Consider the following 13281-nt stretch of genomic DNA (forward strand, 5'->3'; position numbering starts at 1 on the left):
CTACCTACTACAGGAAGTGGGGTATTTTAAACGCTATAAATAAAAACTATCTCTGATTAAAAAAAATAAAAACCAGAATAGAAGAGTGCATAGGACATTAATAAAAWATATATTTTTGTAGATATTAGCATTAAAGTTATTTTTGAAACCCATCTTTTTAGCGTGAATTATCCTTTGTGATTTTATTTTGAAAATCAGTACCGGAATTAGTCTATTTTATTCATGCTACCTTTTCAGAATACTGGAGCGCGACCAGATGGAATTCTGCACTCCCTTCTTTACGGATCCCTCACGTTTTAAATTGTATCGCAGACATTTTTAGCAGACTTTTAGCGGTCAACAAACAGCCCTGGTGTGAACACAGAGTCTTTACTTTCAGGCTCGGCTGCGCTGTGAACCGGGACTGGAGCGGTCAGGACATATAAAAGGCACCAAACATCTTCTCGCTGTGAGTATAATTTCTAGCTAATGYTGCCGAAAGCAGTAGCTTCCAGTTACCCTTATGGCTTCATATCACTGCCCTTGACAATGTTCATAACTTCACGAAAGGGGTTAAAATGTGTTTAATGGTGATACATATGGGAGGCCTTTCTCGTCCCCTCCCCCGTCGTGCGGTTGTTCCTGCAGTGATGTCTACAGCTGTGGTTAGCTTTGGAAATCTGTCAGACAAGAAGGGAGTTTGGCTGGAGGCGAGAGGGGTGTAGCCGTGGTAAACCACATTGTCTGGGTCTGTTAATGCGGCCTTATGCGCTTATCACTTCCCTCCACCTTATTACTAGATTACTCCGCCAAACCCCGTCGTTTATGGTCTCTTTAACTCTTTAGCTTCACCGTAAATGCCGTGCGTGTATTTTGTTTTTGTCCCCCCCCCCTCCTCTCTTCCCTGCCTCCTTATCTCGTRTGTTACTTTGGACAATCATCGTCAAGCAAGTCTTAAAGGAATACTACCCCTCTTCCGGTGKGAATTTTCAAAACAAAAACTGTTCAAAACTAAAAAAAAATGTGTTTTTATTTTTTCTGCTTTTWAACTGGATGTTGGTCATTTTGTGAGTGTGAGGGTTATCTTTGAAGTAGTTATCCTAAACTAGCTAACTATCTTCAGCTTTGACTAGGCCAATCTAGCACATCGATACATTGAAGCCAGGAAGATGGTTCTCCAGACWTAGTACATTGTTAGTAGAACAGCTGTATTTAAATTGAGATTRAATATACACTAATTAAGGTAGCTGGTTGCAATTTAATTTTCTTAGAAATACTGGAGTTAAGTTGGCTGAATACAAATTAGAGCTGCATTATACTAGTCTGGGACAAACGTATAGTTATAATAATACTCCTGAAATTTTGGATTATATCAGCTCTTTACTTCCTTTTTCATTATCACAATTATAATGATAGATTGTGTCATCTGGGACATGTTGCTGTGAAATATCACCTCTGTTGTCCAGAAATTGAGCTGCCATGTCGTGACAGTCATAAGACTATCATACAGCAACAGTCTTCAGTCAGAGGCCTCTTCTGACTTATTGCAAAACTGACTGCTACTGGAGATCCTTTCTGCCCACTGCACTACTATCCWCAAAGATTCTTTAACACTTGGATGTTATGAATTACGATTAAATATTTTTAATCGAATTTAGCTGAATTTGTTGACGTATCACCGCAATAAAATGGTCAAGTCAGTTTATTTGTGTGTTTTCACAAACTCAGGCCCCGTTGCACCATTATCCGACATCAGCTGAACCTGTCAGCTGCGCATTTGTCCAGGAAGGAAACATTCCTACCTGTTTACCTCAAAATCGCCAATTTCCTTGCAAATAATGAGTTTCCAGAGACTGAAATTATTGTCTATCAGAGGGCTCTTATAGCATTTACAGTATTTACCAAAATCTATCAACCACATAGGAGCGTTTTTCTTGAGTTTTTTTGTTGTTGCTTTTTTTGGCACACATTTTGAACAAATTTGCAGCTTTTGACATCTTTTAACACCTTTAAGCCCAGTTTTTGGTTTGAAATGCCTTTTTAATTCCAGAACAACCTAACATTTAAGTGTTTTTTAATTTAATATTTAGGTTAATGGCTTTACCTAACCYTGTCAGGTTTAGGTAAAGCTCCGTCTCGTAGTTCCTTTTCCTCCTGAATGGCATCTCCAGCATGTGACTGCTCAGCGCTTCCTGATCTTCGCCTTGCTGGATCGCTACGTCAGCGATTAGTCATCCGGCAAGCGCAGGTTGATTCACTGGAAGTTGTAATCCGGAGGTGAAATGTGGTGTTTGGTATGTTTGACAAGTTCACAGCCAGTTCAGCTGTWTTAATCATGGCTAACCAGTACACTGGGATAAATTTCGGGCTTTATTTAAGCATTTGTCTCTGTCACTGCTTCCCAAACTTTAGCTGTGTTCTGTTTATCTCCATCAAGATTGTGGCTTATAAATTAGGTATTTGGGTTAATGCRGAAGCTCTCYGGTTAGCTTTTATTCAAACTGAGCTGATAGCTGTGTGCTTTCAACCCCAGCAGACATCAGATTAATCTCATTACATCACATTTAGTCAGTTTTCAGAGGCAGGAATGAACACTAACCAGCTGCTGAAGCTTTCAATGGCCCAAAGCCTTGTGATCAGGTAATTAAAGCTRGCCCTTTGGACCTTATTCKTAATAATTACTGGGTAACAACAAAACCTACCAGGAAACGCTGGAGAAAAGGACCCAGCATGATTAGCTAAAGAAGCATTAAGGGGTCTGTACTCTGTTTAAGATACTTCCTCACAGCGCTGTTATACTTTAATCAAAATGGAAAGATCGTAATAAAATAAAACCAACCAAAACAAGTAATCAGGAGTTTTTCACTTTAAAATCTGCTTACTGAGTTAAATAACAGCTAAAAAAAAACATTTTTTCCAACATTATATTTCAACACTCTTTAAAAAAAAAAGGCTACAATGATTAAATTGCTACTCTGCTTGAGTTAAAAACACACAGTCCTGTGCTGCATCGCTGTTAGATGACAATTATCACATTAACTTCTGAAAAGCTAATGGCAGCAAGATGGAAACAAATATTGGTTGCTAGTATCTGCCCAGTTTTACTTGTTTTACTGAATTTCAATTATCTCTTAAATATTTGAAAAAAGAAAATGAATCTTTGGGAACTGAAATATCTGAATGAAGGGAGCGTAATGCCCTCTCACATTCCCAGATGAGGATTAGCAGTCACAAGTTCCCGTCGTCCCGAGCTGTTTCCCAAACTGCTCCTTCTTTATGCTGAAGTGCATGTYGTTATCTTATGCGTTTCCATGCCAACAGAGTGGCTTCAGCGCCRTTCTTAGCCGGCCTCCACCTAGTGGGACAGGCGGATGCCAAACACTCCTTGACATTCTGGGTGTTCCAGGGCAAAATACAACCTGAGCGATGAGTTGTGCAATGATGGAAAACCACGGCATGTCTGCTTGACATCAGATGAATGTGTTTTTCCTTCCAGGGCTGTATTTAAATGGGGGAAAAAAAGGAAACGCTGTTGTCAAGGTAGACTCGTTTTTGTTAGCTGGCAGATGGTTTTGAATCTTACATTTTCTGCAGGGTTTTATCACAACTCAGGCACATCAAAGTTGTCTGACTTGGCTACCGTCAGTCCAGTTTTGTTGCTTTGCATCCACTTTGTAAGCTCACAGTCTTTGCATATCTGGGATGTCTGAAGTGTTTCGGACCTGACTCATTACTTGCAGAACAATGACGTGGTGCAGAAATGCAAACCAACAAAGTCACACTGGCCTTGCAGTTTCTTTTTTATTTCTAATTTTACCTCATGTCTTTTTTGTGTGTTGCTAGTTGCCTTTATTTATGATTAGCTTTACAGGAAGGACAAAAAGAGACGACCCAGGGTTCAGAGTTGAAGGACTGTAGCCTCCAAATATGGTATTAATGTTAAATATACAGTGCATTTTAAACAGGGCTGAACTTTTCACACGTTGATGTCAGAGGTATATTTTAGCTGCAGGGGCATCTTTTGCTACAAATGATCAAACGTACACTAAAAGAAGGCTATAAAATGTTTATTTTATTAATTAAAAATATTTAATATAATTATTAGTAGCCTGTCCCTGCCATGTATCACAGACTAAAATCTGTTGTGTTTTGCAGGTCTCGAGGCGTTAACGGGTGTCCGTCATGCCGCTGTTTGGTAAATCCCACAAGAGTCCCACRGACATTATCAAGACCCTAAAGGAAAACCTGGCCATCCTGGTCAAACATGACAAGAAGACAGACAAGGTAGGAAAACCCAGACTCCACAAGATGAGTTTCTCTAGCTTCCAGGATGTCCAGAGGCTAATTGGTCACAACGCTCTGTGAAATTAAAGATATGAACATGTCACCTCCTGACACTTCACTACCAGGACCGTTCAGTCTCCTACGCACGGTAGCGCTGCATTCCTCCTAATCGAGTTGCTTTTTTTTTCTTCCTTCTGCTCGCCTCCTCCATTCTCCAGGCATCTGAGGAGGTTTCAAAATGCTTGGTGTCGATGAAGGAGATTCTGTACGGCAGCAACGACAAGGAGCCGCACACTGAGACCGTGGCCCAGCTCGCGCAGGAGCTGTACAACAACGGCTTGCTGATTGCGCTGGTAGAAAACCTGCAGTATATAGAGTTTGAGGTGAGCAGAAACCGAGGTTGCGAATCCACGTGGCGACGAACGAGGAGGACAAAACTCCAGAATTCAGTGTGTCTGTTTCATTTTTGTGTGTTTTCAGGGGAAGAAGGACGTTTGTCAGATCTTTAACAACATCTTGAGGAGGCAGATCGGAGCGAGGAGCCCCACCGTCGAATACTTGTGCTCCCACCAAGAGGTCCTCTTCATCCTGCTGAAAGGGTGAGTCGGACGTTTTTTTTTGTTACGGCATTGGCTCTGCAAATCCCACAAGCTGACGCAACGCTGCCTCTGTGTATTTCCAGATACGAAACCCCGCAGATAGCGCTGAACTGCGGCATCATGCTGCGGGAATGCATTCGCTACGAGCCACTCGCCAGGATAGTTCTCTATTCCGAACATTTTCACAGCTTCTTCAGCTAYGTGGAAATGTCCACATTTGACATCGCTTCTGACGCCTTTGCCACCTTTAAGGTAACTTTGAAWGATGTCGGCTTTTATTGATATGGTTGTCTTTAAGGGTTCCTGATGAATAAAACATTCCAGCTATTTCCATTAATTCTTACCAGGCCAAAAAAGAACACTTAAAATTCAACAACCTTTCTGCATCTTGGTAAAATTTCTGCTTATTTTCTGATATTTTAAAGTTACACACATTTGTGTGTAACTTTGGAGATTCGTATCTGTGAAACATGATTTGTAAACCGTAAAAAGAAAATTTGTGCATAACTCTGGKTACTTGTAAATATGTGGTCAAATGCATACACAAATATGAAGAAACTACGAATATAAGGTTTTACCTTATATATATATATAATTACAAATATAAGGTTTTACCTTTTTCTCAAASGTAAAACCTTTGAGAAAAATGAGTGCTACAAGGAAGGAAATAATAGAGGCTAAAACTCTTCATTTCTTTGATCAGTAATATTTTTATTGTGTCTTTATATCCACAGGATCTCCTTACAAGACACAAAGTGGTCGTGGCTGAATTCCTCGAAAAGAACTACGATGCTGTGAGTCATCGAAGTTAAAAACACCCTTCCAGAGCTAGATTAGWAAACAKAGATAACATCACCTAGACGTTATTTTGTGATGAAAGGAATTCAAATCTCTCTTAAAGACTCAGTTTTTTCAAATTGGCTTCCTTGGGGATTTTATTGTTTATTTGTCAACTTTGTATTTTCTGATTGACCTGTGCAGCACTTTGGCTGCCTCTAGTTTTTAAGTGAATGAATGCATACAGCTCTAGATAAAGTTTCTGCTCTGGAGGTCTCAGCCCTGAAAYCTTTCGTACATCTCAGACCAGATCGCAAACTCTTAACAAACTAAACTATTATGTTCTTTACATTTGATTGCAGGTGTTTGCTAACTATGAGAAGCTGCTGCACTCAGAGAACTACGTCACAAAGCGGCAGTCGCTTAAGGTCTGACTCGGACGCTGCCCGATGTTTTTATTAAGCGAGTACTCAGACAGCCTGTCMGAACATGAAATCTTTTGAAACTATGCTTCCTGCAGCTTCTGGGCGAGCTGTTACTGGACAGACACAACTTCACGGTGATGACATACTACATCAGCAAGCCTGAAAACCTCAAGCTAATGATGAATCTGCTCAGAGACAAGAGTTCCAACATTCAGTTTGAGGCCTTCCACGTGTTTAAGGTAAAAAAAAAAAAAAAGAAAGAGACAAAAATCTGAGACAAAATGTGTTCAAGTGAATTGGGGCCGAACGATATGGCTGAAAAATGTATCGCGATATAAGTGTTGATAATTATTGGTTMATTTTTTTTGTTTTAAATATCTTAAGATTCTGCTAAACTGGTGGCTGTTTTTATTCACAGTTTTTACTCCATGCTGTTCTTTTGGTTTTAGGCAGTTAGTTATAAGAAAGCTGAAACTTGTTATTGATCCCGTCTCTGTCCAGGTGTTTGTAGCGAACCCCAACAAGACGCAGCCCATCGCCGACATCCTGCTGAAGAACCAGACCAAATTAATTGACTTCTTAAGCAACTTCCAGAAGGACCGCACAGACGACGAGCAGTTCAACGACGAGAAGACGTACCTTATCAAACAGATCAGAGATCTGAAAAAACCTGCCTCCTAGAAGAGCCCCCCCGATCCCACCCAGCTTTTTATTAATAGGAAGGCATAGAAAATAGAAAAAAAAAAAACACATTAACAATAATGGTTGTACTATTTAAAAAAATTATTTCTGTTTGTTGGTAAAAGTAGCTCATAATCAATGATCTAACTTTTGTAAATTTATTTTTTTTATTTAGAAAATCTTATTGTTTTCATGTGTAGCATGTAGCTCAATGTGTTGAAAGCATCTGATTTGCTTTGTTAAACGAACCAGCAGGGGTGGGGGGACGACTTGGGCCAAAAACGCTTTCTCCTTCCGCCGCTTCTTAAAGGTGAAATGTGCAATCATGTGAAGTTGCTGCAAATCGCCAAAATCTTGAAGGATGTTTTTTTTTTTTTCCCTGACAAAGAGATTCTTAAGGGAAGATGGAAGATGTTAGCAGAGTGTGGAGTGAAAATAGTCTCAAAATACCTTTGCGTGTGTAACACTGGATTTGTAATCCATGTAAGCATCTTGAGGCCTTCCACGTGTTTAAGGTAAAAAAAAAAAAGAGACAAAAATTTGAGACAAAATGTGTTCAAGTGAATTGGKGCCGGACGAAATCGAGAAACTTTGGAGATTTGTATCTGTGAAACATGATTTTAAAACCGTAAAAAGAAAATTTGTGCATAACTCTGGGTACTTGTAAATATGTGGTCAAATGCATACACAAATATGACGAAATTACGAATATAAAAGTACACACACGCWATTACAATTTCTACAAACGTAAAATTTCTACGCACAAATTTTTTAACTACAACCTCACAAATMTGATAAATACGAATTCAAACCTATGCCTACGAGTCGCCTGATGCACACAGACAAAACTGCATTTACGCACAGATCCGGTTACGACTGCACAAGGATTTTTGAGACTCATTTCACGCTTCAGACAGCCTCAAATTAGTGCGTTTAAATGCTGGCGGAAAGCTGGGTCATATGAGTTTTGCTCGGAGTCTACTGTTTTCATCCTCTGAACGTTTGTGCTTGTGCCAAAGTGGCAATGACGTTATTTCGTTGGAAAACGGAATATTTCAGTACTTCTTTATCCACCTTATTCCTAGCCTCCATGAGGCTTTGCCTGATTTATGGTCGCGACTTCTGCCGCAAACCGGAACCGCCATTTGTTTACATGTTGCAACTCGCTAACCGGCTTTTGTCAGAGGTTTTAGGCTACAAAATATGTGCTAAYACAGCTAAAATATGGTAATGTTGTTTTACCGCTACCTATAGATATTGCGGGGAGGAATAGCGACATGAAGAAATGGCTACAAATAACCCGCACTAGCTACTTCACTGACTCAGTATATCTCCAATTATAAGGTTGAACTGAAGGGGAGATTGTTTAATGGTTACAACAGTACAAAAGAAACTTTAGTAATTTATGCATGTTTTTGTGTGTTCCACTATTCTCCACTAAAATCTAAGTAGGATTATAGAGTTTCCCCCCCTCCCTGCCTCGGCCTCCAGGTTCTGCGTTACGGCCCTGCGTTTGCTGTCACAGCRCATCGCGCTGCACTCCTTCGGCTCCACAACTCAGATGTCCCGCTGCACAGATTTGTGATGCTTATCTTAATATTAGTGATTATAATGGCGTTTAGTTGCGCAACTTGACGGGCRCGTTCATTCGGTGCTGTTTTCACGGTTATTGCGCTGTTCATAATAGTCTCGATGTTTGCAGTTTGTTGTGGCGCAACGTCAGTACATCACTGGCAGCCACAATCTAAACTTGGAGTACAGCTACGTACAGCACAACAGTCACCCCCCCAAAAAAGCCTCCCAGGAATAAGGTGGATAATACTCCAGAATTGTTTATAGACATATTGTGCATTTTTGAGCGGAAGAGATGAGATTACATTGTTTAAAATTTATTGTTAATCTCTTTATGTTGAATAAATAAAAAATATTACTTATTTAACCCTCTATTGCATGGCGTTGCAAACCACACATCTGGACCTCATGTTGCTTCCTTTAGTTTTTGGGGGGCATGATTTAAAGTATAACCAGGCACATTTTTGCCCAAAATAAGGAGGTATTGAAGTTTATGTGACCTTTTACTTGGAAGAGGAGCGGTCCTTTTGTGAAGCAGAGTTGCGTATGCCTCCTACTTGTCAGTTGAAGATCAGTTTTCTTCATGTTTACATTTTGGGCAGCTCTAAATAAAAATATTTTCATGTCTGTGAGTATGTAAAAAAACATTGAAGATCATTTTAAGAAAAATATTTTCATTAATATGCTAAAACTGTTTTTTTGTTTTGTTTTTTTTTGCCTCAGGGCAATATTTCATAGWTGGGGTTCTGTTGTTGACAGGAGCAATTTATCCAGAAAAACGGGGTCCAAGTCCAAACACAAATCTTATTTTGGCTCCATTAAAGAAACATGTATACCTTTGCAGTGAATTAGAACCATGCAGKAACATTGTCTCATATAATATTAAGCTTTTGTAGTTTTGACTGTAAAAGCCACAGGAAAATGCTTATCGACAGTCACTAGCGCTTTATTCACCCCGTCGCACTCAAAAACGCACATGTTCATACACCGATGCACTTAAAGGTAGGGTAGGCTACCTGGATATGAGTGACTTTCCCAGGAGCAAACCAACAACTCTGCTTGACAAGCCATGGCCATGTTGTCTGGAATAGACGGATGGACAAATGGTTGGATCACAGTCGGATGGATTGTAACTAAAATCATTGTTTCTAGACAGTGAAACGCATTTAGAGAATACCAGGATATTGGCGAAGCAGCTTCATGTAGAAACATGTAAAAAACAAAAAAATATATAACATGTTTACTAATGACAACATAGTCATCTGTTACTAACGTTATATTCTYATTTTAGATACAAAATATTAAGTATTGTAAACATTTGTTCTGAACAACAAACCAGAGGTGACATATATTTACATATATATAACACATGATAAATGTAACTATGTAATATATATATTAGTAATGATATTATATAATACTATATACTTATAGTATATAATATGTAAATATATAAGTAATGATATTGTATAATAAGATTAATATTTTAATATTAGCAATAATAAGAATAATTAAGATTTTAATTTTCAAAGTTGGCAAAAYTCATCTTCTGCATGTTTTAGTTCTCTCCCTGGTGGTAGTAACAACCTCCTCAGTCTGTCAATGTTCTTCTTTGGTCTTCTAATGAGCCATCATTTGATTCAGGTGTGCTAAACCAGGGAGAACTAAAACACGCAGGACCTTGAGGACCGACATTGGGCACCACTGTTCTAGACTAGGACTTATCTTCTGGCCATTTTTTTTTTGTCGCAAAAAAGGACTAAATCCTTCAGGCAGAGAGTAAAGAAATGAAGAATAGAAAAAGCCAACATAAAGGTATGTTTGAATGTGTCTTGGTAATGTAATGTTTATCAGAAAGATTTGCGGAGCTGCTAATAGAAACTTAGCTTGATAGCGACCTTGACCGGTCCAGCTCAACAACCAAACTTTAATGCTACAGTGTTTGTAGCATTAAAGTTTGCTACAAACTTTAAAGACTGCACAGCAACTTAAAGACTGCACAGCAGTCTTTAAAGTTAAACCGAGCTTTAACTTTAAATGAGTTAGTTCTCATTGTTGGCTCTGTATATTACTGGGGTTCAAAGCGGCGTGTTTGATAACATTTAATAACAATTAACTTCTTAATGTTTGACATTGTCTAGCTAAAAATGTTCTTACATCAGGCTACATGGCTACTGCATATCAAATGAGCTACTCTAAGCTGTAATTGGCGATATTATTTTGTTGCTGAGCATGATAATTTATGTAAAACAAAGATTACTTTTACATCAACTTATAAGTTATGTAAAACGTCTTCTGCAATTAAAATTGTTTGAAGGCTCAGACTAAGCCCATATTCTCAGGCGAGAAAGACTTCTGATATAAATTAAGTTTTTAACTATTGTAATTACAACTAAGAAATTAATTTAATCAAAGAATGTCATATGTGTGTATGTATTCCATCTTAAGTTGGCGTGCACTGGTTGCAGTTTTCTGGCTGATTACCGATCTTGATTTTGGCCGATACCAATTTTTTTGTCTGAAATATCGCCAAATGTAGCAAGAAAGTTGCTGAGTTGGCAACAGTATGGTCACTACTGTTAACTGCAAACGTGCAGACATGACCTGGTGGGCCGGTCAATCATTCAAACCTCTCTGCAGAGCAGAAGAGGACAGTGGCTAACTTTTATACCTTTGTTCAAGTAGATAAAATTGATGGATAAGATTGGCTTCACATATCGGCCAATCACCAATTCCCCAAAGTTAAAGTAATCGGCGCTGATAAGTCAACCAATAAAAAACCTCAAGAGTCAAATATGAAGAAGGAATTTATTTTTTCAGAATCAGAGTAAGTCGAAGCATACATCCAGCTCAACAAAAGAAAGACTTCATAAACATCTTCCACAACCCACTTCAGCGGCTGAAGTGGGCTGTGGAAGATGTTCAATGTGGACACGCTCATACCTAATATATTTTACGCTCTAACGGAATCAAAAATGTTGTGACAAAGTACTTGTTTGTTGCATCTTTAGAGCACAGTATTTGAAGAAAGTTGGATATCACTTTCTTGTTTTTTTATGTCGCAAAAGCCCAACTCGGGAAAAGTTTCAACAAGGGTGTGTAGACTTTTGAGAGTAACTCTACACAAATTGAAATATTTTAAGCATTTATTTCTTTTATTAGTGATCAGAAGTGGACCGAGCCTGCTAGGTCTGCCTCCTTCTGATATGTCGCCTGTATCAGAAACCGTCACTGTTTGTGAGTTACAGCTGAAGAAAACCTAAAATTCAAATTACACATTTCAAATAATTTAACAATTTATTTTAAATGTTATAGAATGCACAACAATGACTTGTGGCTTATCAGAAAAGATAATTGTGGTAAGCTTACTGCATAAATAGAAATAAAAAAAATTCTTTATTTTCATTACCTGTGTAACAGGAAGGTGAGCAGAAAGAGAAGTGGAAGACAATCAGGGGTCGGGGATTAAACCTGAGGACTAATTTTGGGAGAAAGTGAATTTTGGGTTTTCATTAACCGTAAACCACAGTTATCAAAATAAAGAAAGGGAGATAAAAAGAGATAAATGCTTGAAATCTTTAACCAACAGAATGAGTTTTACATTTTGAACAAATTTAACTTTTTTGTACTGAGACATAATTTTACAAGCTGTAAACTAAAAGGCAAAAAGGTTCAAAGAAATCACAATGAAATCCTTATCTTTACAATTTTTTCTTTACATATCAAAGTAGCATTTTGGTTTCACAAAGCTTTTTTATCTTTTCAGATCCAAAACCTGGTCACAGGTGTCTTCAAACTTTGAAAGTCACATCTGTTTACCCGGGCAACACTGAGCTTCTTTGTCTGAACCACAGACAAAAATACACATAGCAAGGGATTAAAACGGAAAATAAACTTAATGTTTAGATATTCTGTAGTAAACTGTCAAATAAAAACATCTTGAAATAGCGCAATTTGCATTCCTTTAAATTTTCGTCAAGTCTCTGTCAACAAGTCTCACTCTCAACCACTTAGTCCTCTCATGTGGAAATATAAAACAATTTCACTTTGTTACTACTTACACATATGACTCTCTAACTCTTCTTGTTGCTGAGGTTACTACATTGTCCCAGATGTTCAAATAAATTGTTAAATTGTTCGTACATCTGCCCCCTTACAGGTTTCTTTTGTTTTTGTTTTCTTGACAAACTGAAAATTTTTAACTGAAGCATTTAACGTTGGACAATAATAATCTAAGTAAATAAGTAAAAATATTTGACATTTGGAGAAAATATTTTGTGGGCTGACGAGAAAAAAACGTGGTGGTGGTAGACGTTATCTTTGCTTGATATAATCTGAAACATCGAAGTGTGACAAAAAAAGCAAAAAACATGAAATCTGTAAAGGAGGAAATACTTTTTGTAGTGGTGCACATTTTACCATCAGCAAATTATTCACCCCTTGTATAACGTCTGTGGCGTTGAGCTCATGAACAGGCTAGTCTGTCCTTTACTGACTAACGTTCAGCTGCCAGAAGGCAAACTCTTGGTGTTCTCGGTGCACAGCTTCTTATTTCCGTACTCCTGCTCAGTCTGCCGGCTGTGCTTCCGAATACAACCATCTAGAGAAACAACGAGGTCACAGTGTTTCACGTAAAAACATAAAACACAGTTGAAGTGAAAAAGCAMRAGGACAGAGCTGTAACTTACTTGCGACATGAGAAGACGGTTCAGGAGGAATAGAAGGGCTCCTTTGCCACTGCGAGAAAATAGACATGTCTTACTTTACTCCTTAAAGCGACAGTATGAAAAATATTTTTTGTACATGTTGTGACAGTACAGTGTGAGACAGATAATCTGTGAAAAATCTCCTTGCGCTATTGTTACGGCCCAAGGCCTTTTCCTCTGGGTCTCTAACATCCATGTCTTTAATTGGTGCTGATTGGAAGTGGAGGCAGCTGGCCAGTGTCTCCAGATCCACCTTAA

At 38.5% G+C, this 13281-nt stretch overlaps 2 protein-coding genes across 2 annotated transcripts in view; one reads left to right on the plus strand and one right to left on the minus strand.

Moving 5' to 3' along the window:
* Positions 1 to 227: 227 nt before the first annotated feature.
* On the plus strand, positions 228 to 8713 carry cab39l (calcium binding protein 39-like). The gene is made up of 9 exons (XM_008426922.2): positions 228 to 448; positions 4135 to 4263; positions 4482 to 4646; positions 4744 to 4862; positions 4946 to 5114; positions 5597 to 5656; positions 6002 to 6067; positions 6160 to 6303; positions 6566 to 8713. Exons 2-9 carry the CDS (start codon positions 4162 to 4164, stop codon positions 6743 to 6745), a joined length of 1005 nt encoding a protein of 334 aa, XP_008425144.1. The 5' UTR covers positions 228 to 448; positions 4135 to 4161; the 3' UTR covers positions 6746 to 8713.
* A 2393-nt stretch (positions 8714 to 11106) lies between these two features.
* cdadc1 (cytidine and dCMP deaminase domain containing 1) overlaps positions 11107 to 13281 on the minus strand; it is a 12698-nt gene continuing 10523 nt past the window's right edge. Inside the window, exons 10-11 of the mRNA XM_008426908.2 lie at positions 13006 to 13054; positions 11107 to 12917 (exon numbers count right to left, since the gene is read on the minus strand). Of these exons, the coding sequence (XP_008425130.1) occupies positions 12820 to 12917; positions 13006 to 13054 (147 nt within the window). The 3' untranslated portion in view covers positions 11107 to 12819. The remainder of the gene's footprint in view (positions 12918 to 13005; positions 13055 to 13281) is intronic.

The sequence above is a fragment of the Poecilia reticulata genome, linkage group LG2 (assembly GCF_000633615.1).
Source record: "Poecilia reticulata strain Guanapo linkage group LG2, Guppy_female_1.0+MT, whole genome shotgun sequence".
NCBI classification, from domain to species: domain Eukaryota; kingdom Metazoa; phylum Chordata; class Actinopteri; order Cyprinodontiformes; family Poeciliidae; genus Poecilia; species Poecilia reticulata.